The sequence below is a fragment of the Acanthaster planci genome, linkage group LG13, assembly GCF_054643075.1.
Source record: "Acanthaster planci isolate LZ-2023a linkage group LG13, COTS_SCS, whole genome shotgun sequence".
Taxonomy (NCBI): Eukaryota; Metazoa; Echinodermata; class Asteroidea; order Valvatida; family Acanthasteridae; genus Acanthaster; species Acanthaster planci.
In genome coordinates, this window is record NC_141789.1 from 4,726,508 (window position 1) to 4,752,527 (window position 26,020).

At 41.3% G+C, this 26,020-nt stretch overlaps 2 protein-coding genes across 3 annotated transcripts in view; both read left to right on the plus strand.

Annotated features, from left to right (window-relative positions):
* The window catches only part of pcgf3 (polycomb group ring finger 3), a 60,980-nt gene that overhangs the window by 25,860 nt on the left and 9,100 nt on the right, over window positions 1–26,020 (plus strand). Inside the window, exons 3-7 of one of the 2 annotated variants that reach the window (XM_087144716.1) lie at window positions 10,465–10,561; window positions 16,804–16,859; window positions 18,366–18,431; window positions 23,350–23,549; window positions 24,832–24,912. In XM_087144716.1, coding sequence (XP_087000842.1) covers window positions 10,465–10,561; window positions 16,804–16,859; window positions 18,366–18,431; window positions 23,350–23,549; window positions 24,832–24,912 — 500 coding nt within the window. Of the gene's footprint in view, window positions 1–10,464; window positions 10,562–16,803; window positions 16,860–18,365; window positions 18,432–23,346; window positions 23,550–24,831; window positions 24,913–26,020 lie in introns of both variants that reach the window. The other variant, XM_022238634.2, reaches the window with a different exon arrangement.
* The window catches only part of LOC110981252 (uncharacterized), a 36,119-nt gene continuing 34,930 nt past the window's right edge, over window positions 24,832–26,020 (plus strand). The window contains exon 1 of the mRNA XM_087144715.1: window positions 24,832–24,912. The gene's annotated coding sequence lies outside the window, so the exon portion shown is untranslated. The remainder of the gene's footprint in view (window positions 24,913–26,020) is intronic.

Genomic DNA, 26,020 nt, shown 5'->3' on the forward strand with positions numbered 1-26,020 from the left:
GTCAAACAACTCTCCAGATGTGGATATTAGATGAGTGTCTATGTAATTTGAACAACCTATTCCTTTTTTTTTTTCAAACAAATTGTGGCTTAACAGAGTTTTGTGTTTAGTGTGATGTGCCAATGTGTACTGTATATTGTCATGGCATACTATGACTCAATGTGCTGGTCAGAGAAAAAGAGGGAAAAATCCTCCATGCCTGAACTGCTGTGTTCATCCAAGGACATTCACGCCTCATTAAGTGAGGGCCGACCAGCGCCATTCAAGTCCACTGACGCGTGCACTAAACATCCCTGGCGGAGTGGGCAGTGTGTGCACTGTTGTGGCTGCTTTGCATTTAATTCAGCAAATGGAGAGGCATTGCACAGTCATTAGGCCCGGAGCTAATGACGAGTGGTAAGCAGTAGGTAAACCTTACTGAGATGTCAATCTCTGTGGAAGAGCAGTCCCCACTGTTGCCCATTGAGTTGCTCATGCATACATGTAGGATGCATTAAAAATCAGAATGTCAAAGAAATATTCAGACATGCTATTCAGGACCTGAATCTGATATTCACGTACATTTGTACCACAGTATGCTTTCTGGCAGGTAGCTTGGTTTGGCTTAGTCAATGAAGCTTTGATGTGCTGAAGGACTCCAATATTTTTTTCGTTTTTACGGGTAGACAAGTTTTCTGGAAATTTCATGTATAAAAATTGGCAGGTAACATTTCGTGTCAAGCAGAAACGAACTGAGAATAGGGCATGATCGTTGTGTTTCATGCAAATGTTTGACTTATGAGGCGAATCTTTCCAACATTTTGTTAGGGCTACGTCAATTCAAATAATTCACTATTCGAATATTTGACCTTCAGTTAGATAGAATATGTGAATATTTGGTCGTACTGACCAGTAAATTGTTGATGAACAAAGCACATAATCAGTTGGAATAATGTACGCAATAACGCTTGAAACAAGCCTTCATAGTGTGATTTTTCTTGTTTAAAACCAGAGAAAATTTTCCCTTTTCATGAATTTTGGATTTGAATATTCCATTTCAAAGTCGGAAAATGACATTGGATTATTGGATAATCAGTGGAATATTTGCACATTCAAATTTTTGGCACAGCCCTTCATTTTGTAGATTTATGTATTTAGCAGCCAGAGTAGACCTGGTGTTATGCAGAATTTCAAGGAAATTACACGTGGTATGTGTGCTTGTAGACCCTGCTTTTAGTTACTGAGGCAAAGTGCTATGGGTTGAATATTTGCAGCCTTAAATACATAAGGCATTTGTTGCTCAACTTCTTGCACACTTTTTTCCTGTCAAGGTTTCACCTTGCCACACTTTCTGGCACATTTTTTCCCAAGGTTGGCAAAATGTACCCAAATCAACAAGTTATACCAGTTTTTGTATAGAGGAACAAGTTATTTCCTTTATGTCTTTTGGTATGTTTTTTATGCATGAAAACCCTGGGTTGTAAAGCAAATAAACAACACAAGACACAACTTAATTTTCTGAGATAACTTGCATTAAAGTGATCATAGCACAGCCAGCCTTGAATACAGGACAACCCGGGGCATAGAAGGAAAAGATAAAAACCGCCTTGCATGCTCTGCCCGCTAAGGTCGATTGGAAGCACATGCCCGCAGGCAATAATCTGGCTGGCCCGTGTGCTGTGTCAACAGCCCTCATAGGCTGCTTGTCGCCAGAAGGCATGAGCCTCCTCACTCAACGGCTGCTAGGAGAGAGAGAGAGAGAGAGGGGGGAGGGGGGATGTGTACTGCTGCCTGATGCAGTTCAGCTCCCGAGATCTGGCTTACCGGGCTCCCCCCCCCTGATGAGATTGTCTGGCTTTGCATGAGGAATCACCTGGCATTATTGATCTCATGGTGCTTTAAATATCAATCAGACGCACGGAAGAGCTTTATTAATTAATTAGTTAATATAATTCCGGCGCAGATATACCAAGGCAGCTGGCACAAGTTTGTGTGTGCAGAATGTGCTGGTGATTGGAACTCGTTTCACAGGGATAAGCAAAACTCTATATTTTTGTGTATGGCGTCAGCATGTTCATGTGGTCATTTCCCTTGCCGCTTGTGGTCATTTCCCTTACTGCTTGTTGCATCAACCACTTTAACAGGAGAGGAATTCGAGTTATGGCGTGCTTTCCATTGCCAATTTGTCAGATGTAATGAACTTGGATTGAGTTTGAAATTACTGGTGTTCAAGTACAAAATGCTCTCTAACACGTACACTAATCTTGAGAGTCACATTCCATGTAAAAGGCATCACATTTTACAGTTGTATAATTTCCTTCAAGTACTGTTGTATCAGATTCATAGCAGTTGTTCCAACCCTTCTCATTTCAGTCGACCTTGGATGATCGAAATTATAAATAGAGGATCTTTTGATGAAGTTGTTTGATTGATTACATGTACATGTATGTGGGATTTGGTCAGCTTCCTTGGCTCCTGTTCAGATGCAGGAAGATTTGACCACCGAGGACATGCCCATTTAATAGGACATGATAAAAAAAAAATCCCAAATGGTCGGCTGGTTTTAGGAACCAGCCTAATGTTGCTTTTTAGCCATTTGAAATAGAAGTGCTTTCGGGGGGGGGGGGGAGAAATGGAGAGGTGACACGTTTTCCAGTGTATTCTACCGTTTGCTGTTTTACAAATTTCCACTTATTTCCCCCAAGTGGAGGGAATATTTCTAAATTGCTTAAAATTCTACTAATCTTTTAAAAAAATTGCCCTCAAACTTTGAAAAAAAAATGTGTCACCTTTTGGTACCCTCAGTTCACCTGTATACTACATGTATATGTACAGTGTAAGACAAAAACATTGTTCTCAGCAGAGTTCTGGAAATTGTCCTCCAGATTCTTTTGATGTCAGGGAAAAATGCATGTATCCATTGACCTCTGTACACAGTACAGATTGTACAGTACATTTAGTTCACTCGGTCACTGACGAAATCTTTCTGGAATATCAATCGTAACTACCATGAGAAAGTACAATAAAGGGCATCCCGGACAAACACTTGTTAACTTCATTCTGGCTATTAAAAGGAAGAAAAATAATTCCTGTTACTGCTGTGTACCGGTAATGAAACTCTGGTTTTTTTATGGCCTGAAATTCCAGCCGTTATCAAATTAGGCATGCGTGCAATTGGAACATCTGTGTAGGTGGTAGATACCTGCACTTGTAGAATGTATTACTAGTGCAGAGCTGGCTATTTGGGTTGGGTCATGAAAAACCACACTGTGCCATGCATCGTGCTGCATACCTACCTGTTCATGTACAGTGCAGTGTTGGCAAGATTACAATGCAAGATGTACAGTACATGTACATGTACTTGTATTGTGTACGTATATACGTGTGCATGTTTATGTGGTTGAATTTCAACAGATGTACTTGTATGTATGTGTACGTATATACGTGTGCATGTTTATGTGGTTGAATTTCTGTTGAATACTTCACTCCAAATTTTCTTTTCATTAAAGGCTGACACCTTTTAACCATTTGTGATGGAATTTAATTGGTCCGTGGTCTTTTCATTTTTTTTTTCCATTCTGTTGTCTTTTAAGCCATCTGTTTTCTAAAATACGTATTCAGTAACGTATGCTATGTTAAATCATTGAACAAGACCAGGGGCATAGACCACTGTATTTACAGTGTACATGTACCTGTACATTTGTAATGTGGCCAGGTTGTGGTTGACTTTCCTTCAGTGTTGTAGTCGAGTACTTTTGTCGAGTACCAAGTACTGCCGAGTACTTTGACTGCCGAGTACAAAGACAGGGCGACTACTTTGCCAGTCGAGTACAAGTACTGGTTTCCGAGTACAAGTACTTGTACTTCCGAGTACGAGTACAAGTACTTCTTATTCCGAGTATGAGTACAAGTACTTCTAATTCAAAAGTAGTTTTATCTTAATTTAGAGACTCTAAGACCTGCCACTGTGTAAAAGAAACACCGAATGCAGATGACATGGCTAAAAGAACAAGTGATCTGGCTAGCAATGTCACGGTCACTACACGTGCATTGCAGCAGTTGACACAACGTGCACGGCACGGCGAAGTCTACTTTCCAGACTCAATTATTCACATGCCTGTGATTTTCTGTATGCTGGGTTGGTTGTTAGAATTTTCGGGTCCAGGAACCAGACTACCAATGCCCAAGTAAATCGTGGGACCATTCTCGAGTACCACAATATAATTTGCGTACGTGATTGGTTAAGTACATGCACAGACGGCGAATGGGTTGTATGCGTTAATGGTCCCACGTTCAGCTTTCTCTTTGTCAGAACCGTATCGAATATCGGGTCATTGGAGTCGATAGTTTTGTACCTTATTTTAAAGGCCATGCGTGGTAAGTTAACTTAAAGGATTTTTTTAATGAGCACTGTTAATCGAGTATGAGTACTTTGATGCTTGAGTACAATTTTTGGATGTCGAGTTCCGAGTACTTTGTAGCCTTAGTACAAGAACTGCAGTTTGAGTACGAGTACTTGTAATCTAGGGTAAAAGCTGTACAATTGGTGGAAACCTTTGTTAGATTTGGAACAATCAAAGGTGGCTGCTGCTTGGGGTTAATGAGCCTGTGAATTCAGCCATGAAAATGTAATAGGAGACAGTGTGTCTGTTGATGATCCCAGTTGCCAGTGAGGAGCCTTCGCGTTGTCACACCTGATTGAATCTTTCACCGTGAGGCAATAATTTCCTCTGTCTGCAGGACCTCATCACAATGATGTTGTGACAAATGTAAGAGTCATCCTATCAGCAAAGTATGTTCAAAGGTGGAAACACAACTCGACGGTGCAATACAGCAAAATACTCAATGCACACAGATTTTGCCAAGAAATACACTCAAAATATATAGCAGCGTACATGTGCCGTACGTGTACACTGCACACCATTACGCAAAGTGTATTGCTTACGTTTGGACATCAGGTCTTACACTTTTCATTTTATAATTTTTGTCCTCCCATTTTTTCCCCTTTGACCACTAGCTGCCTGTTCCCTTCAATTACATATCTTGAGGGAGTTTGCGAGGATTGCAGAAGGTTCATTGTACAGTCCAGCCACAATCACTTTACTTTGTGATTTGGTACCCTCTGAAAGTTGAAGTACTGGTACAAGAGAGTGTGCCATTGGATTTTTCATATGTAGTGGTGGACAGAGACCAACCAAATGAGATAGCTTTACTTTTAATATCACACTCACGTGTTGCACACGTTCTTGATATTGAAAATTTGAAATTTCCTGTTGATTGGAGAGGCGTATACATGTAATGTGCGTAAGATGCCCATGGATACATTTATGTTGGAGTTGGCCTGGCCAGCATGGATGTACATGTATGTTGGAGGCGGCCTGGCCAGCACCGATCATGAGAAAGATTTCTTTTGCTCGGGTAGTTTGGATCAAATTGTTAGTTCTCTTTTGCCTTTGTCCCGACAGTGTTAGGGTCCCCACATTGACTTGCTGCACTGTGTGGCATGCATGGTTCCCACAACTGCCGAACATGAGTGGGCGGTCATGCTTGTGCGAGTATATTTAACACTCCAACAAATAAACAAATGATTGGTGAAAGTGCCGCTGCATAATCCCCGTCATTAGCCTTGACCAAGGTGTTGGGTAAATCTAGCTACGGGCATGTGCCTCGAGCAGAAGCACCCCCTCATTGGTCGAAAAGAGCCGCGTTGGTCAGGAGTGTTCAATTTGTTGGTAGCTATGCGACCGTTGTGTTGGCATTTACTAGTTGTTTGTGAACCAGCGACGTTCACTTCCAACCAAAGGAGCTTCCGTTGCCAAGAAAGTAGCACCTTCTCTTGGTCCGGCTTGAGGCCCTTAAGGTCCGTGGGTCCCGTGCGTGAGGCCTGAGAATCGCCCTGGACAAAAAAGTGCTGAGCCTGCCTTGGACATGGCTAGTCTGTCATAATTAGCATTGGGCAGCCCTGCTCAAACATTGTAGTTTGCGATGATGTTCCATCATCCACACAGAAAGTCTCAAAAGCGGGGAGAGGAGGGCATTGTACAGGTTCTGCATTCAGTTTACAATAATGACAGTTTCAATTGAGCCAGTTTGTGCTGTTTCAGTATTTTGGGCAGTGAAACGGTACTTCGAAATTGAAATTGCCCTTGGATGTTGAATGTACGTGTACGTGCTTGGGCATGTATTTGTGTAAATGGTATCAACAGATGGAAGGGAATAATATACTACATGTGGACTGTTGGAGAAAAAAAAATATGTGTGGCATTGGAACTCTGCTGGAGTGAGCTACAACCGAGGCGCGGTGCCGTATAGAGTACCGAAGTGTGGCGTCACTCTGAACCAGAAAGTCCAGTGCAAATGCATGGAGTACGCGCGTGTTGGTTCACGCGCTCATGCCTTTTACACACTTAATGTGCGTGTGACGTATTCACTTCGGTACTCTATGTCCACACACAAGCATATGTACTTTCACAAGCCTGTGTAGATTATTCGTTCATCGCAGTTTCTGAAGTTAGACTTTGCTGAACATGTTGGAGTGTACATCACATGAACATATTTCATCAACTGATACAGTGTTTGAGGAAGATGCACTCTAAGCAAACATTTGGGTTCAAGCACGTAACGTACATGTATCATGAGCAGTGAAATAATATTTGTTTCTGCTGAAAATGATCTCAGGTTCCCCACTGGTAGTTTACTATTACATTTTTCAGCTAAAGCCCCCAGTAGTCTGGAAACAGGATACATGTTGGTGGGTATGATTTTTTTTTTTTCGGGGGGGGAGGAGGGGACTTTTTATACTCATTCAATGTGCAGGTAGGCTTTAGTGTTAACTAGTTCATTCAATAACAACAGCAAAGAGGTTGGGTGGCATTCGTTCAAATGAAAGGAGCAACACTTTAAAGGGTACTGGTTGCTTCTTTTACTAAAATAATTTGACCTTTTTGTATCACATTCTAACTATGAGACAAATTTTTCTTTATTTCCTGTTCATATTTTATTAAAATTCCCCTCGCACCTCCCCCCCCCAAAAAAAAACGCTTGGGGTTGCATCATCAAAATAGGAGAGGTTGGGAAATGGGAGGCAATTTCTTTTAAGCCTAAGTGCCGCATACATGTGTGAAGCATATCTTACTGATACATTACAAAGGATTCCTTAATTTGAGACACTGTGTGGTATTGGTATGTCTATTTATTTTCATGTCTGTTGTCACGGCATTCCTATTGGATTAGGTCTGTGCATAAAAGGAGAGGTTGTTTAGGCCTAAAAAGTGTTTCATGAGAACTGTTCTTTTTGATACGTTTTTCTCTCAATTTTAAAACAAAGGCTTTGCAATGTATATTTTTGACAACCTATGTACATGTAGGTACTCCTGCTATCCACAAATTAGGAAAACTGACTTTCCAAATCCGAAGATTTTATGGCCAGATCATCCTGCAGGCAAATGCAAAATCGAAGGGAATTAGATATCATGGAATGTTTGCAGTAAAATTTGGCTTAACCTGACATATGTTCAACTTTGCGAATTTGCAGGGCAAATATTTGCTCTGATGCCACAAAGTCGCGCTTGTGTTTGCAGTGTCACCAAGTATGAATGAATCGGGCTTGAAGAGTGCATTTTGACAGGTGCAGGAGTTGTGCAGTGGAGGGGATTGTGTGTTGTGACAGGGCAGCCTTGATTGACACTCCACGGGGTCAAGAAGGGTCGGGTGTCTGCATACCAGACATATGCCCAGGCTTACACAGTGAATATTGTAACAAGCTAGGGGGGGTAGGCAAAAGGCTTTGAAAGGGGTTTAGTTTTCAGACGAAATTGCCCCCCTAGGGCATCGGAATGTGCTCAGTGTCCAACTTACTTAGGCTTAAGAAAATGCCTTTGAAAAAATCAAAGCAGAATCCTTTTGTAACAGTCATAACTCTTGGATTCTTTATGATGAATTAATCTAAGATGAAGCACTCGACTTCACTATACATGTAAGTCAAAAGATCAGAATAATACAGGTAAGATGCAACTCTTCTTAGAGGAAGCTATTGCAGTGAAATGTATTTATTTGAAATGCTCCATTTGTTACGTTGTATTGATGGACAGCTGTTACCGAATGAGGTTTATGTTGAATTTAACCTACAAATGTCATCACTTGATGTAAAGGGGCCCTGAGATGAATTGGTCTTAATCTGTAAACTCTTCTTCCTTTATGGGCCAGTAGTTTTGGAAACTCCATTGAAATTGTCCGGGCTGTTCAGGCGCTATTTGAGCGATGTCAATCACGGAAAACATTGTTCGTTTTTTGGGGGGGGGGAATTGAAATTGTTTATCCCAAATTACTCATTGAAAACATTGATAAGGTTTTCTCTTACACGGACTTACAAAAAGTAAATCACCAAAAAGAGAGAGGAAATTTATGGCATATGTCAAAAACCTCTGCAGGATTTTTTTATGCACGGATCAATTCAAGATTGATGTCTTTTCCCGAAACGACGTTGCAGTTTTGTTTGTGAATATGGAAAATTAAATAAGCATAAAAACCAAAGAGGCATAAGAATACATTTGAAACCAGCAAAACAAGTGGAAAATAAATTCAATTAAAACACAAAAAGTGCATTTTCAAGGGTGTGAGTCAGTTGCATTGCATGGGCCCTTACAAACCAGCAGAAAATGTTCTGTGTGGCATGCCACTAGTGTGGAGGTTCACTTTATTACCGGTATGTTTCATTTTTTTGTGTCTGTTTATGGTATGTCCAACATGATTGGCACATCCTCGATAAATTTTTCTTGGCTTTCATCACAGTTTTTTGTAACCCCTTTTCCTACATGGTCAGTATCCACTGAACAGTGAAAGCTAACCAAAACCTGAAGCTGGGCGTAAAGCAAGATGCCACTGCATAATTCACCTGCACATTTCCCTGTGCTCTACAGCTGCTCTGAAATATGATAAATCGGTTTATTTTTTGGACGCAGATTAAACCAAAAAAAAAGTGGGAACCTGTCATTTTTCATTCGAGCACTGGGTACATGTAATGGGGCACTTGTGACGGCACTAATTATGTCAATAATGGGTTTAACTAGAACTGGATCAAGTTTGCGGGTAACCTGCAGAATTAAGAGCTCAGCAACAACTTGGTTGAATCTTCATTCAATTCAACAGCCCAGTCCATACAAATAATGCACTGTGATGAACACAGTTGGATTTTTAGCTCTCTTTCTCCCCACTGACTGGCCCTCCATCAAGGTAAAAAGAAACATGAGAACCGTAGAATTACAATGTAAGTGCAGATGTCTTAATTCCACCACTAACTTTTCCCTTTGTGCAATACTGTAGGGCCTATCATTTTTGGCTGCACAAACAAACTTTTTAAAATGCCAGGGTACCTCAACCACAACCCTTTCCAAAGTCAGACGTCACAGATGCTGACTCTCAGTGGTCATGTGTTCAAGATTTGTACAACATTTTGTAGTGCGTTGTCAGTGCTTCTTTTTTCTTTTTTAAGCTCCCAGACAAATTGCAAAGTGATACTTGTTTTCATGCTTGGCCTCGGCAAGATTTAGCAAGATTTAAGATGTGGACAATACTTCTTGCCGTGATGAAACTTTCTATTCCTTTTAAATTTTTGAATGAATTATTTACGTTTTGAATCGTAAAATTTCTGTCACTTTTCATTTGAATCTGTTTGAAACAAGCCTCCCTAGTGCAGTTTTTCTCATTTAAAACAAAAGAAACTTCCCCCTTGTCATGAACTTTGCACTCAGATGTTCAAATTCAGAAAACAATATTTGAATATTCAATAATCGACCGAATATTTGGCACAATCCTAACTTCACCTGGCATTACGTACAGAATTGGCTATTATGCATTTAAAGTTTTCTGTGTCACAGGCACAGGGACTCCTTGCATGTTTGTACATCATTTGATTGGTTAAGCAGATACAGGACCCAAAGCTTTCCCATGGATGATTTTTTTTTGGTAAATGCATTTTTTAGGAGTCTGTAACAGTTGACTCCTAATGAGTGCCTGTTCCCCCAAGGGTGGCCAAAGAGGTACATGAACATCCTCTGAGCCTGGCGCCTATAAAGAAAATTTGCACGTAGGTTTATGCAGTGGTTGATTTCCTTGCCTTCCACCTCTGTGACCTTGGTTCGAATCCTGCCCAGGCTGACACGTGGATTGGGTTTTTAGTCCTCACCCAATTCTGTAGGTATTCCTCAGAATACCAGAGTCCCTCAGGAAAAACATTTAAACTGACAAAGTTGTCCAGGTTAAATAAAATGATTCAAATTTTGTACACATTCAGATGAATGTAGGTTGTGTGCACTTTGCACTTTGCGTATATGAACTGGTGCGTGCGAGCACTGTGTCCTACTCTACCGCGCTGTCTTGAATGGTTGAATATAGTGCTATGCACCATTCCAAGTACAAAGTCCACAGCACAAGAGTGGTTTGACTCTGAAATAACAGTCTGTTTTTTTCCCTCCCTTCTCCCTCTAGTTTGTAAAAGCTGCCTGGTGAAGTTCCTGGAGGAGAACAACACCTGCCCCATCTGTCACCTTGTCATCCACCAGAGCCATCCGCTCAATTATGTTGGGTAAGTGGAGCTGACACTCAGGGGCAGTAGTGAGGAGCCTGCTCAGCTCTTCCTTTGGTTTTCTCTCCAGTCCTTTGGCTCGTTGCTGTGGAGTGACATTGCCCCTACGGTTAGGCTGTGGTGTTTCAGAAGGCCTTAAATGAACATGTAATGTTGCAGCAAGTGTTCCCCAGCTTGATCAACTTCCAATTGAGTTGATGTAACAGCCATGTAACCTTTTCTCTGTGTGGTCCCCTCCCCCAGCGTTGTGTTGCTCAATGCTTGTCTGGCAGTCAAAATAATGCATAAATCTATTGTGCATGTATTCATTCTTCTGTAGAATGCTTTAGAAGTGTTAATTTTTTTGTCCAATATAGATTTCATAATGCATTCAAAATACATTTAAGCTTAGTGTGAGCGCATTGTCAGTGGATACATGCATATGCTTTTGAGACCAGAGAATGATTAAATACAGCATGAGTTAATTGAACTACATTGTTACCTACAAATAATTTTAAATTTGACTCTTTAAAATTCTCAAAGGTAACCTTTAAAACTATTTTCACGGACAGCACATTTTAAGTACTGGATACTTTATTTGTGTTAACATATGCATGTAGTTAGAAGATGATTACCACTGCGCTCTCTGCTTATGGTGCCCATTAGGAATCAAGACACTACAGAATTATTACCTCTGTTTGCTGGGTATGTAAGCATCACCAATTGCATCTCATCTCTGTGGTTAAATGTAGAGTTCGGTGTTCTTACCTTCACACAAACGTCTCAACCATATGCAAGATTAAAGACAACTCTACTGCACACCTTAACCATTAAGGACTCAAGTTCTCCTGATGGGAATTTTATTCCTTATCAGGGGCAGCAAGCCTGGATGTGCATGTATTGTGTCTCCTGGACAGGCCCCTGGGGACTGTGGGCAGGAGGGCAATGTCAGGCTACTTGGGATGCAGTAATCTATTCAATTCTCTCTGAGGTTGCAGTGTCTCTTGTATGTCAGCTAGAGGTTTATGGAATCTGTCGAGGGCCTCCTCCCTCATTCTCCCCCCCCCCCATTTGCAGGTTGGTGACCTCCCCAAGATGAATTATGACAGATAATGCTCTGGGTGGTGTAGTAATAGCACCTCTCTCACCAAATGTTGCCTAAATTACTCTTGTGGCTGTCAAATGTTATGTGGGCGTGCATGGGGAGTTGGGGGGAGGTTGAAACACTCTCTCTCTACTGTGAGACGAAAAGAAAACAGGATTTTTTTAAAAATGGGGAAAACAATAAATAATAACTAAAGTAAATTAAAAAAAAACAAGATAGCATCCCACAGATTCTTATGTGTACACCAATACCGTAGTAAACAATGAACACGTGTGTCATGTAATGTTTCGTCATTTCTGCTTGTCTGCAAAATGAGACATCCAAAATAATCTCCATCTAGATAATAATAATAATTGAAAATTTAGAATGCACCATTTCCATAAAAATGATCAACGGTGCAGTACAAGTTAACGTGAAAAATAATTAATTTCAGAAATGAAAGGATAAGGATAAACGAATAAGGATAAATGAATGAATGTCACCGCGCTACAGTATGGGAATACATCTGTCCCGCCAACAGGGAGAACCTAACCCTGCTGGCATCGGTGATGTCTCGATCTTTCCTGGGGACAGACGCCTCTAACCCTACATATACACTGTACCTACAATAAAAGAAAAGTAATTATACCAGACACGGTGACACTAAAATAACGAATCACAGCTAAACGTACGTTAAAATAAAAAATAATAATAATGACTCCCCATGGAAAAATTGCTGGATCTGCCGCAGGCGTGACAGGAGTAATTCTTATTGAAGAGTCATAAACCTGCACTTTCCAAGTCTACCTGGAGATTTTGGACGATTTTTTTTAGATTGAAGAGGGAAAATCCTTGCCCAGCCACCATTGCTTGTACCCGGTAGATGGGAGCTCCCAGAAAGTTGAAGCGCAGTGTGGGAAACTGTGGGATGGATGCACTGCAGACGCTACCCTTATCTGCAGTAAAATATGGAGTTGCTTCTTCTAAGGGTGAAGAACCCTACAGTCTTTGCTCCGTCACGCTGTGTTAATAAAGTCATGCACACTTTCAATTCTCTGTCATCAAATGTCTCTGTGGCTCAAAAAGTGTACATGTACATGTACCGGTAGTCCATGTACATATTATTATATTATTATTATTATTATTATCTTTATTTTACCAGGGATACCCATTCACATTTCTGTGGTCTTCCATGGGGCCCTGGGGAATTAAAATAGATAATAAAAACTAAAGTTAAAGCTTGTAACAAAGTTAGTAAAATAATTAAAATTACAAAACGAATGTAATAAGATAAAATAAATAAAAAACATAAAACATACATAAAATATACCCAATTATAGAATGGCAACACAAGCAAGGACACAAAACACGTAACAGTAAATAATCTAACTGTATATGTTAAAATATATCTAGAGAAAACACGGTTATAAAGTACATAGAAGAATCCAAAAAAGATATACCAAACTAGTAAAAATAATATGTGATAAAAATAATATGTGATAATATGTGATACAATATACATTGTAGTGTACATGCAACTCATTCTATGAAGTGGGATCACATTTCTTGCAGAATATCATAACTGTTGTGATGAAGACGGCTACAAGTACATGTTTTGTGCATTAATCCCCAAGTTCCATAATATGTACATGTACATGTACCATGCTGGACACAACCAAGGCTACGGGGTGTAAGTTCATGAAGTTTCCATCCTACATGTATGTAAAGTAGATGTATCAAGCGTCCTGGAGAGAATTGTCAACATGACAGGTTACATGTACAATCACTTGATTTTTCCTGTATGTAACTGTAAAATAGCATTTTCATTTTCTCAGCCTCAATTTTTCTTCCATTTTGCGGGCAACAGAGTGACCAGCTCTGCCCAGGATTCAATCCAAATTGCAGCTCACCACACCAAAGATTTAGTGTCTGCCTGAGGTTTATATTACGTTTCTGTAACAGGGGCCTATGTACCAGAGCCAATTTGCTACAGAACCAATGACATACATGTATGAAAAGAAACAGGCCTTTATTAATATTGGTATTAAAGTAACACCTTCCCCAGTGCCAGCAGGTGGCAACTGTCCTGAAAATTCACAAGGCCTTCAGTCATAGGGGATGTATAGTGAGACTGACAGACCGAGAGAGTGTGAGTGTACGTGTCTGTACTATTGAACTTTGTAAGGGGGGGGGGCTTAAGGATAATCATACTGTAGGTGTCTTGTATTTGGTGCTGGATTTCCTGAAATGAATCAAATGGCACGTCGCTGCTCCGTTTGGCAGACCAGATTATTTATATGCCAGATGATAATTGATGATAAATAAGAGGACATCAGTTACTGTGTCAGTTAGGATAAATCATTCCTCAACCTCTCCTTTCCAGGGTGGTATAGATTTCAGTGACTTCACAAGAGTCTTACAAGGAAACACAATCATTCAAATTTATATGTACCTTAAGCCTGAAATATATCAAGTATGGATACTATTAAACTACAGGTGTAACTAATAGATGAAAAAAAAATTAATATAATACAGGTTCCCTGAAGTTTCCCCCAGAAAAGTCAGAAAGGTTAAAGTACATGTAATGTCCAGGAAACATGTTGCACATGTGCACATTTCCTTGCAGGAGGATTCCCGTTCAGGGAATAAATTACCAGTATGTTATCATTTACTGGGCAAATTTCCAAATGAAATCTACTCCTGTTCAAAGACCCATTCCTTTGAAGTGTGAAATTATATCAGCTCTTTTTGGTTGTATACACCGAGTGGTTCTACTTAAGGAAAAAAATGCAACTTCTTAGTAATCGACACGTTGATCGATTTGTTGAATAACCAAATATTACTTGTGGGCCTGATATGCTAGAATTGTAGGCATCAAAAGTCATGCTTGAGTAACTGTGGGTGAATACTGTTATATTGTACATGTATCTTTGGACAAGATTTGTTTAAATAGAGAAAGGATTAACTCGCCGTAAAAGTATTAAGCTCAAACCAACTGGAAGGAGAACTCAGTGCCACTTCAGTCAGATTGAGAAATTTCAATGAAGCAGCAAACGCTTGAGTAAACTAGTTCTTTTGAGACCCCCTGCTCGTTCTTAGAAGAGATTTTTATAGGGTGCTACAGTAAACCTTCATCACATTGTGAGATCCACTGAGTAAGCCTTTTCATCATACCTGGTATATTGAGCAAACCCTTTAATTAACCCTAACACTCCTCAGTCCTCCAACAGTTGAAGGATTGAGGAGTGTTAGGGTTAAAATGTTGTGCCAGGTCACTCCCTTTCCTCAATTCCTCTTGTCCATCTGCACGCTGCAGCTGTGTGCTCTTAGTAAGTTAATACAATTTGGGAGAATGAAATGAATATTGGCCCTGACATTCTCGTCTTGAAATTAACACCATGACAGAAAGAAAAAGGTGTTGGCACCATTAATATGTTTTAAGCTGGATAAGCTGTAAGATCAGAAATCTTTGGTTGACACAATAGTGAATGTGTATGTACTCCCCTTGTCTTTCTCTTGCTTGATGTCAGTTGGAATCCTCCTTTGATCACTGCACGGGTTTCATCTCTGCTTGATTCCACTGTCCCCTAATAGGATATTGATGAGTGGCTCTGCTCCAGTCTCCTGAATCAAGCAGTTCTTGAGTATAGCACCTCCCCACAGGAACTGCATTTACTTCACATGTTCCTCCAGTGTGTCCTGGGCTGTTTTGAGGAATTTTGTTTTGTTTCATTTGTTACAAGTTCTTCAAAAAAAAAAAAAAAATCCAGCCGCTCCCTTTAAACAAAAGATGTGTTTTCAGGATTGATGAGCATGCTATATTAATGTCGCAGCCTCTGTGAGGAGAATGCCACGAGAGACCTTGTAATTGGGGCATGCATGTATTCTCGTAGGACCTTATTTGCTAGTAATGAGTTTGTCTTCTGTGCCATCCTCAGCATGCATGTCTGTGCATAATTTTACCAAGGGTATATTTCATTCATTAGCTGTTTTACTTTCTCCCCCCGTCTCGTGAAAATGGGTTTAGTCAACATTAGGTCTAGATGCAATCATTACACAGTCGCTGTATGAACTGACACTGAGTGCCTCCCTCGCTGTGTGGATGTTGTAATTTATGTATCTGTGATTGTATCGCATTTGATGCATTAAGGATAACCACAGTGTTTGTAGCAGAGGTGGCCGTGGCTTATCCGGATTTAAATGCATTGAGAGAAATGCACCTCAAACTAGACAGAAACGGGGAGGGGGGGTTGCCTCTGAATCCACTTGCAGTGTGTGTGGTTGCAGACCAAGAAAAAAGCTACCATAGACAACAGGCCTAAATACATTAACCCCCACTTCAGTAAATCCGGAAAACCACAAGTTTCTCAAGTGTTTAAGACACATACCAAATTAAACCTCACTTTCTCATCTTCCATTTTCCTTTCAAATTTTAGTGGCTTAACTGGTGACTTTTGAAGATATTTCTCTCCAGGGATGATCACCCCTCAAAACAGTCATGAGGCCCATTGGCATTTTGAAACTTGATGCCTGCACTCTATTGCAAAATGAAGCAATTCAAAGGGCTTGTTTTGTCCAGTGCTCTCAGAACTGCAAGCTGGCAGCCTCCATACTTCATTTTACTACTACTAATAATAATAACAACAAGCACTTTTAAAGCGCCATCTATCTAGCAAACCATTCCGAGGCGCTGTATTATCATTATCCCTGCACATTGGGCTCACACATCATCTGAACATTCCTGAAACCATCTCAACTCCCTGGGGAGTGTACTAGCCCGGTGCTGCCATTTCGGCGCAAACGGCTAAACAACTGTGCCTGCCCTCACAGGTACCCATTTACTCCTGGGTGGAGAGAGGCACACCTGGTAAAGTGACTTGCCCAGGATCACAATATGCTGCCACCAGCTGGATTTGAACCCCTGACCCTACAATCAGAAGCTACAAACCCTAGCCACTAGGCCACATGCCTCCCATTCTAACCATCCAGTCCACATGCCACAAAATTCTTGAATACTTGCAGAGAATTTTATAGCATGGAGATCATGGGTGTGATCCTTTCCAGGCAAGTTGGCGTGGATTTGTTCAGCGGGGGAAACGTTTTGGTCAGGAAACAGTGTCAAGTAAGTCATTTCCTATGGCGCTCATGTCTTCTTTTGATTTCAATTTCTTGGCTGCAGATTCGACCGGACGATGCAGGACATTGTGTACAAGCTGGTTCCAGACTTACAGCTCAGTGAGTACCCATGAAAGGCTTTATGCGCAGACTGATAGAATCCAATTTGTACTGTTGCTAGGCTGAGCTTGCACCATGTTAAGTGTACTGCAGTGAGAATCATTCATGTTTGGACTAGGTTATTTCAGGGGTGTGAAACCTCAGCTTTTTGGATGAGTAGGCAGAATTTCATTCTCCACTTTTTTTGCCTTTGACAGACTGGATTTTCCTTGTTTTTCTTCCTTGCATAAGCGCCAATTTTTCCAATTGTTTTTTCTATCGATGTGACGCAACGGCCAGGCCAGACTGTGTACCTGTACATCCTTGTTCGGACACCGAACAATACCAGTATTGGAGCTCCGTAATGCACGCGATTGATTTCTCACTGTACATGCATACAGTGCATACGTGCATACAGTGATACGTGCGGTATCTGCAGCTCGAAGCGCAAGCCTTGTGTGTAAACAGCGTCCTGGAACTATCCCCTCATCGTGTTGTGATTGGCTGCCAATGAAACATCAATATTCATTCATTCATGTGTCATTAGGACTCATTACAGCCGTTCCTGCGTGAGCGGAAGTAGTGACTAACAATCTCCACTATAACTCGCGCTAGCATACCTTTCTTTGTGAATTCTCTGACTTGGACACAATCTTCGACAACACCTATCCTGAACTTACCAATCCGCAGGAAAAAAAACAGTGGATGGAGTACACCGTAGACCATCAAAACCACTTTTTAATTAAAAAAAAAATTAATACAAATTTCCCACCCTAAAATTTTTGACCCCGAAACTTTATGAGAAAAAAAAAGGATACTTCCCACCTACCCAACCTGATTTCTTTTCCAATGTCTTAGGAAGCACAACTGTTATTTTGTTTGGCCTAATGTTACTCTAGTCCTTTCTCACAGGTCTTTGACTTTGTAATCGCAGTTACAAATGTTGAAATGCTTTGAAGGATGTACCAGAGCAAAGGGGTAATCATTGGGGCTGTGAGAAATGCTCAAAGCATTAATTCACTATATGAAACTGTTATGGACGCACCTGTCTCGTCTGAAATGTATGGAAATTTCAGACTGAAGTGGTACACATATTTAGTACACAGCAACTTCAACAGCTGCAGTTGTCTTCCTTTTTGTGGCTACAAAGGCTTAGCTGCACTTAGCGGGTTGTCACAATGCCGTCAATTCTTTTGCCTGTCTGTCTCAGTCGTTCAAATGTGCAAGACACAGAATGGCTGCAGATGACAGTTTCAGACATGTTGTTTTCCAGTTATGAGCATACGTTAGTTTGCGCCATCCTCACATTAACACCCTAGACCTATATTTGACCTGACGTCGTCGGTATCTGCCTGTAGGAATGCTGAGTTGAAGCCATAAAGCTAATGTAAGTTAATGTGAGCTCTCTGTAAGCTGTCTTTCAGAGACACAACGCAGTGCCTGTCAGACTCGCATTGAGTCAGCCCACGTGCGATGTTAAAACATGGCTTGCATTCTGTGTAACACAATGTCGACTTCCCTCCCCAGATGAAAAGAAAAAAGAGAAGCTTTTCTACGAGTCGTTTGGCAAGAAAGAGCCGGAAGAGAAAGAAGGTGAGTGTCTAGAGAAGGATTCCCAGTCAGGACTTGAAGTGGCCAGGCAGAGACTAGGCCCCCTGCTAAGAACCCCCATGTGTGTGTGCATGGCCGTGTACTGATCATGATGTACATGTATTAGCCAGGTGTCTGATACATCATGTAGGCACAGTCACTCTTCCCTTTTTCCATTGAAGTCCCTTTCAGTTCAGATTTTTTCTTTTTTTCTTTCGGTTCTTTCCTTTTTTTTTTGAGGTCTGGATTTATCAATTGTCAAAGGAATGACTACTGTGAATGATTTATGAGTGAAGTGGTGTGGGACTTGCATTAGTTATTATGTGTGGTTGAGTAGTGCCTGAAAAAGTGCAAGGAGCAAGCTTGACAGAGATGCGAAAACAGACGCGCTGCTTTTTTCTGTGCACTGTGAGTGATGGAATAATGAACAAGATTATTTATTGTGAAGCCGAATGGATAGTCCAAACTAGCGGAGTGATACAAAGTAATGTAGTCTTTCAGGCCTATACTACAGAACTTGTGATCATGTGATGGATGCCATTTGGAGAACACAAGATGTACACATCGGTATGGGACATTTCAAGAAAACGTGACCAATTCATGTCATGAAGACAGGCGAAGAACAAGTGCGAAGAAAAGGGACCTCTTTTCTGAAAGCAATCGTAAGACTCAGATATACAAAGGGCTCAGTTAATAGGATTCGTGGAAAATGGTGGTTGGTGTGGATGGACCAAACAGTACAGAAGAGTTCAGTTTACCAGCAAAAGCCAGAAAAAAAAAGAAAAAAAGGAAGAAAAGGAGATTTTGCCACATCCAGCATTTTGGCAGTAACATTATTGTCAGCTTGTTGGTCTTGCAATACATGTCTGTCATACAGAAGGGAGTAAACTGTCCAGAAGTATTGTTCTCAACAGCACTTGGGAATTGTGTGGGGTTTCACTTCGAAAAATCAAAGAAAAACAAGTCGCTGATTTCAGTTAGTTACATGTATGGGTAGTACACGCCGGTGACTATTTACGGAGTACCATTGGTTTTTGTGCTAGCAGCTATTTTACCTGTTGGCTATGAGTTTCAGTGGAGACGTTTGTTTTCGATTGGGTAATAGTATGTACATGTTGGCCTACTTGGAACTATGATCTGGAGGCTCTAAAATTACATCTGGTATACAGAAATATGCATAGAACAGCAAGCTGATGAGAGACACTGTGGTGGACTGTACATGTACAATACATGTACATGCCCCATCCAGTGATGCGAACTCTATTAATGATGGGGAGGGTATTTCCCATGTTGGGGGAGGCTAATGCAAATGGGCCATTGAGTCATCCAGTCTTATATAGTGACTAAAAAAACTAAGTGCTGGTTAATATTGATGTCCGTCTTCCAGTAAAAGCAGGTGAATGAGTGAATTGAATGAGAGAAGGGGAATAGCGAGTAGAGCACCCCAACCACTCTGCAGATGTTAATGAGGTGCTTCCCTCCCCCTTTTCAAATTCCAGATGACCCAGAATTTGAGGATTTTGCCAGTCATTTGTTTTCCCATGTTGCTAACATAATATCTGCACGTAAGGAATAACAACTTCATTGATATCGTCATGATATTTACATTGGGCAAATTACTTGTAGCCGCTGTGTTTATTTGTAAAATGTTTGTTTGTTTTCTTCAACGTAAGAAAAAAAAAAGGAAAGGAAAAAAATAAAACCAACCAACTTTGTAAGGATTTGTTACATTTGCTTTTACAACTCACTTTTTATTGAAGGATCTGTTACCTTTACATCAGCAAAAATGCAGTGGTGTTTAGGGATGTGTCAACTGATGAAATAGTTTATTTACAGTGCATTGGTTGACGCTCCAGGAAGTGCTGAATTTCTGTCACAAATAACAAACTAGGGCATGCATCCTGGAGTAGGGTTTCAGTGAGTTCTGGGGATTTAGTCAGAGATTGGAAGATGTGCTTAAAATACGGTATAGAAATAAAATGTTATGTGAACTGCTGCCGTTTTTGTTCATTCAGAGAGAAAAAATGGCTTTGTATATCAGTTAGTAATTCTATCCTTTTGGAATGCTTGGCTTAAAGTACATGGTTTTTTTCTGACTCTGCCCCAAAATTTAAATAACATAAGAACGGTCAATTCTTCCAAACATTTGCTTGGACAGCGTGTGCCATCTTTTGGTAGATAAGCACTTTCATGACCATTCTCTATTGAAGGGTTTTTTCAAACAGAGCAAAGACCCATCGATGGGGGAGTGACATGCATGTAGTGTCAGAGTTTGTGATGCACGCTTCAGTGTCTACAATGTCTCAAAACCCGAGTAATGTCTCCCATGCTGCGGCAAAAATGGAAACCAGTCACCCGCACCTTTAAATTTGTAGCCAAAAGACTCGCGGTGCCACGTGTGTACACCTTAGATGCCACTTGGGTTCCAGTGGCTGATTTGTGGTTTCGACATATGCAAAAGCTGCTGAACCACATCTCTTATCTGTTACCTCATTGTTCTACTGCAACCATCAGTGAGGTGTAGAGAAAGAGAACAAGTCCCAGATAGGGCATGAAAGAATCATTTTTTTTAAAGGAAATGGCAGAAATAATTGCGTGAATAATTTTCAGCAGCATAATGTAAACTACAAACAATTTGTAACGGCAAAGATATTTCCTGGTGATTAACAACTTATTAAAAGTACACGCATGATGTGGCAAGAGTTCCTTCACCAACATGTAGTGGTTTTCCTTTGTACTGTCTGTATCATTAATTGTGTTTTTTATTCAGCAATTCACGTATGTGTATTGAGTCTATTAGAGGTGGAAGCAGGGGGGGCCAGTGGTCCCCCCACCCCACTTTTTTTTTGCATGGCCCCTCCCACTTTTTACAGGGTCTGCAATAGGTTGGGGCTTCATGGATGGCCTATAATTGCTGATGCCTGATGGTCTAACAACTGGCCCCTCCCACTTTGAAAATCGTTCTGTTGCCACTGTACTACAGACATGATGACCATGTTCACCCTGCTGAAATGTTGTGTAGGAAATATGCATTACATGTAGGTACTTGTACATGTAGTCAATTTTCACGTCAATGTGAAATTTGCGCAGTCTGGGAGGGGGTATTAAAATTTATGAGCTTTCAAATTTATGGGCTCTGTAATTCCCCTCATCTACATGTGTCCTTGTAACTTGTGGGGCAAGAAATATCTCACTATCCTATGTTTAATAAAAGGCCAGGATGCTTGAAATGTTTTGCTTAGCAATTAATATATGCCTGAGTCATTTCTTGTTTCCTTTGGTTCATCTTGATGGCAAAGAAAAAGAGTTTGTCTTCCCTTGCAGCCCTGAACAATTCCATCCAGCTACAGCATGTGCAGAGAATGTCCTTCCAATATACAATCATCATCAATTACAAATTTGTCCCTGCTTCCATCTCCTAACCCTCTCCCTTCCTCCTTGTGAGCATTTAGTGTACAGTATTTAGGACACTGCCGGAGGGCGGGCGTGCTCATTTACACCCTCCGATGCCTGTACGCATCATCAGCTTCGGCAGTCCGAAACCTCTGTCACATGTGCAGTGCTGCAGGAGGAGGGCCCTCTCGGCCTGCCTGTCCATTGATATTAGCTCAGGACTCTTGCATGCTTGAGGGCCCTGCAACATGGACAAAAGGTGGCCCTTTCCACACTCCAAAGATAGATCAGCCATAGGCTGCCTTCCGTAGGCCTACGTGTATGTATTGTGTGTATTGAATGCAGGCGCAAGCCCGTGTACAGACTTTGTACATGTAGTGAGTTGCTGTGAGTGTGTACTGTACATGTACTGTACATGTACACATGGAGCTGTTTGGTAGTGGGCCTAATGTTGCATAAGGAATAATAGAATTAAATGTATACTGAGCAGTGTGGGTGTGCGTGTGTGCGTGACTTTATCTCATCCTAAGGTGCACCTTGTACATTATAAGCCAGTGCACCTGGGTATCAAGACCAAATGTCTTGCAGGGGGCTGTGGCTAACCAGCTTGGGCCAGGAGCGTAAGGCACTACTGAGGCAAAAATCTTTCCTTGTTCTTGATAAATGGTCCCATTTTAAGTCCCCTCGGAGCTGTCAGCCGAGTTAATATCTCACACGACAACTTGTGCCTTGCGCTGCCCCACTGCTCTGCTAAATGGCAGACTAGACAGCCACTAGGGAGGCACTGTCAACCTGCTAATTAAAATGAACCTGGTAGATTTTGTGGCAGAGGTCCCATTCATTTGAAATTCAGATGAGGTGCTTCTGGTAAATGCGGTTTTCCTCTGCTTTGATTTCATTTACATTTGGATGCTGATGGGAATTTTTTTCCCTGACCAAGGTGATTTCTGCTTTATCATGTTTATGCATAAACAAAGTAATTGCGTTCTGTATTCGTCTGACAGAAAGCTATTGCCATTTGTTTTTCATGGCATAAACTGAAGGAGCATGATTAGCGGTTTGGAAAAGGGCCAGTTTCCTGCAGCACATTCTCCTTTTGAATGAAATGTGACTTTGGGTTGTAAATATATGGGTGTCACTCTGTAAATCTACATTTTACCTGATGCTACATTTACATGTACATCAAGAAACATCCAGGCAAGGCGAGTTATTGTAACACGTTTGAATCAATCAAAATGCCTATTGCCTGTGCAAGTCACAAATTGACCCATTTTCACGCTGTTATTTTTGAATACTTCAATATTATTTCAGCCACGATTCTGTGCTCTGTTGCAATTCCTCCAACAAGAATGCACTATGAGGTTGTGTGTGCTTATTCATGTAAAAGTTGGTCAAGTGCACCCTCTGCCCTACACATGACGTATCCTTTGCTTACGTGAGCTGACCATGTGATAGGTCTTGTGGAGTCTGTATTCACCTCTTGCTTTCCTCTTTCACCTCCTCCCCTCCCCTGCCCCTCCTCAAGAAGAAAACAAGGATGATTGCATCACCAAGGAGGAGGACTCGGACTGTCACCGCAGCGATGAGCAGGTCAAGATCTGTCTGGAGTGCAGTACGGAGCAGTTGCGGCCGCTGCGCAAGAAGTACATCCGCATCTCCGCCCAGGCCACCATCAACCACATCCGCAAGTTTGTGGCCAAGAAGCTCAAGCTGGAAGGCTTTCACCAGGTACAGTGCCGCCGTGCTGTTGATGGCCATTTGGTGATAGCAATCAATTGCACGAACAGTGCGATGGGTAACAAAGGGACCTCTCCCGTGGAAAGAATGTTAAGTTATCAGCTGTGTTGAGTAGTGGATCTAGCATTTACAATAGGAGGGAGAAAAGCACCCATCAACTAGGAGAGAGGGCGCCACAAATCGAGGTGAACCTGAAAAAATGCGAGCAGGGCATATTGTTCGGGAGAATTTCTGTCTTGAAAAGTTATTGAATAACCAGTTGAGATCAAAAGAACTCGGGCAAAAACAAAAGGAAAAAAAAGGTATTTCCTTTAGGACGAAAATCCAAAAGGGGGGATACCATGTACCCCCACCTCCTCAGGATCCCCTACTGGTGTTGTGGCCGAACCCTGACGAGCTACGACTGGGATAAATGAAGCCCGACAAAAGGCATCCCTTCCTTTCATTCATCATCTGCCACTTGTGACCAGACCTGCCATGTCATTTTTTATATACCCGACTAACTGGACCACAGATCTATTTAACCTGTATGCCAGCTCCCAAGTGACACATTGTGCCCCTCATAACTGATATAAATATATGAAGCTAACAAAATATGATTACCGTTAAAAACATTCAGTCAAGTTTCAGAACTGCAAGCAAGAATAATTGGGTTTCTGGATTGGTTCTCCCCCCCCCACAGTTTGCTCCCTTTTTTATAGCAGTGATCATTTGGGTCCACTTTGCATGGTCTTATGTGAAATGACCAATAGCATTCTGCTTTTTTGTGGCTTGAGCTGTATATCATCAGAGCTCATATATCCTCTTGACCACTGGACTGAGCCCTGTGATTCAGTCACTGACAAAGAGCTTCTTGTGGTTACCGCTGAGTAGTGGTTTGAGGTATTTTCATTTTCCGGGCCGTTAGCAATGCGCACTGCTGCATGTAATTTCCTACATGTATTTTAAATTGTGGTCTTTAAAAGTACTTAGAAATGTGTCAATTTTATTATTTTTTTTGGAGCCACTAGTAGTGAGTAAATTTCAACCTGAAATGTAAGCCCTTTTCAGGCCCCCAAGCATAATGCCCATTAATGAAATGTAAATGTAAGCTTGTACCAATGTCTGATTTTAGCCATTAAGATGTTTCAGCACTTGTCCTTTCACGTGCTTGACTTCTATAGGTTAGGGTGGATGTACCCTGCTAAAGTGGGATTTGAAGAATGACTACACACCGGTAAGCATGACTGGGCTCGTTCTAATTTGTACATTGTTCCCTGTGTTCTTCATTCAGGTGGAGATTCTATGCAACCAAGAAATACTAGGCAAGGACCACACGTTGAAATTTGTCTGTGTCACAAGATGGAGAACAAAGGTGGGTGTCTTCAGTAAACTTGCCCGTTTGATGTTAAGAGAATGCAGCATCTGTTGAGTTGCCACGTCTGTGACATTGCAGAATATGAACCATGAAGACGGAATGATCACAGTTATGAATTACTCGATGCTGAATTGGCCCTTGATGTGTGATAGCAGTAATGTGGTGCTTCCAGGTAAATGAGTCTAGTCAGCTTTACCCGTTGTATGCATAGGGCAGTGTACACAAAGGGGCACAGTTGGATTCCAAGTGTGGGAAAACTGAGCATAATTTACCGTGTCAGTCAAGAGTTTCGTGCATTACATTGCACTTGTAGCTGGGAGCCATGTTGAAACAGTGCATCTCTCTGCTGTTTCTGCCCAGTTCTGTTCCTCTTACATGCAGAAGCTACAGATGCCCACGATGTGCCATCAAGCCATTGAGCGGCTTACACAGCGCAAACAACCGAGAAACCGTGTTTATAATCCAGATATTTTGCCAGAGGCATCTTTTTTTTCAGTGTATAATTGTGGATAAGTGTACGCCTTCCTTCCCAAGCCAGCAAGCTTGCCAGCCAGTCATTAATAAATGCACACAGCAGCGAACCTCCTGGACTGTACGGCTGTTCCACATTCAGTTCTTCCGCATGAAATTCTGCCTTTATAGCCTGTTTGTATTTTTCCATCGAGTTACGACTTCAAAAGAGCCAAAAATGAACAGTACTTTATAATAGCTAAATGACTCTCTTGTGTGGGTTCAGAATTGGTGTTCTTTTTGGTCCATTTCTGCCCAGTATCATACTTACATGATTTTAATATAGCCAAGGCATGCTTGTCAAGAAGGTATTCTTTTCCACTGCTGATTGCCACTGTTTGTGGTCTCGATCCATTTTATGCATGCATTTTTGACATGCCCTTAAAGCAAGTGCCAATGAATATTTTGTTTATTCATTCTTGCCCCTCCAAAACCTGAGCTGAACAAGTCACAGGTCTGAAAGCCATGCCCCTGGGTACTTTCTCTCATTACAATAATGCAGGAGGATTCACATATTTGAATTGGAAAGCCCCCAGGCTTTAAAGAGCATGGTTCATGCATATTTGCGCTGGAGTTAGATTCCTCCAGAGCGTGT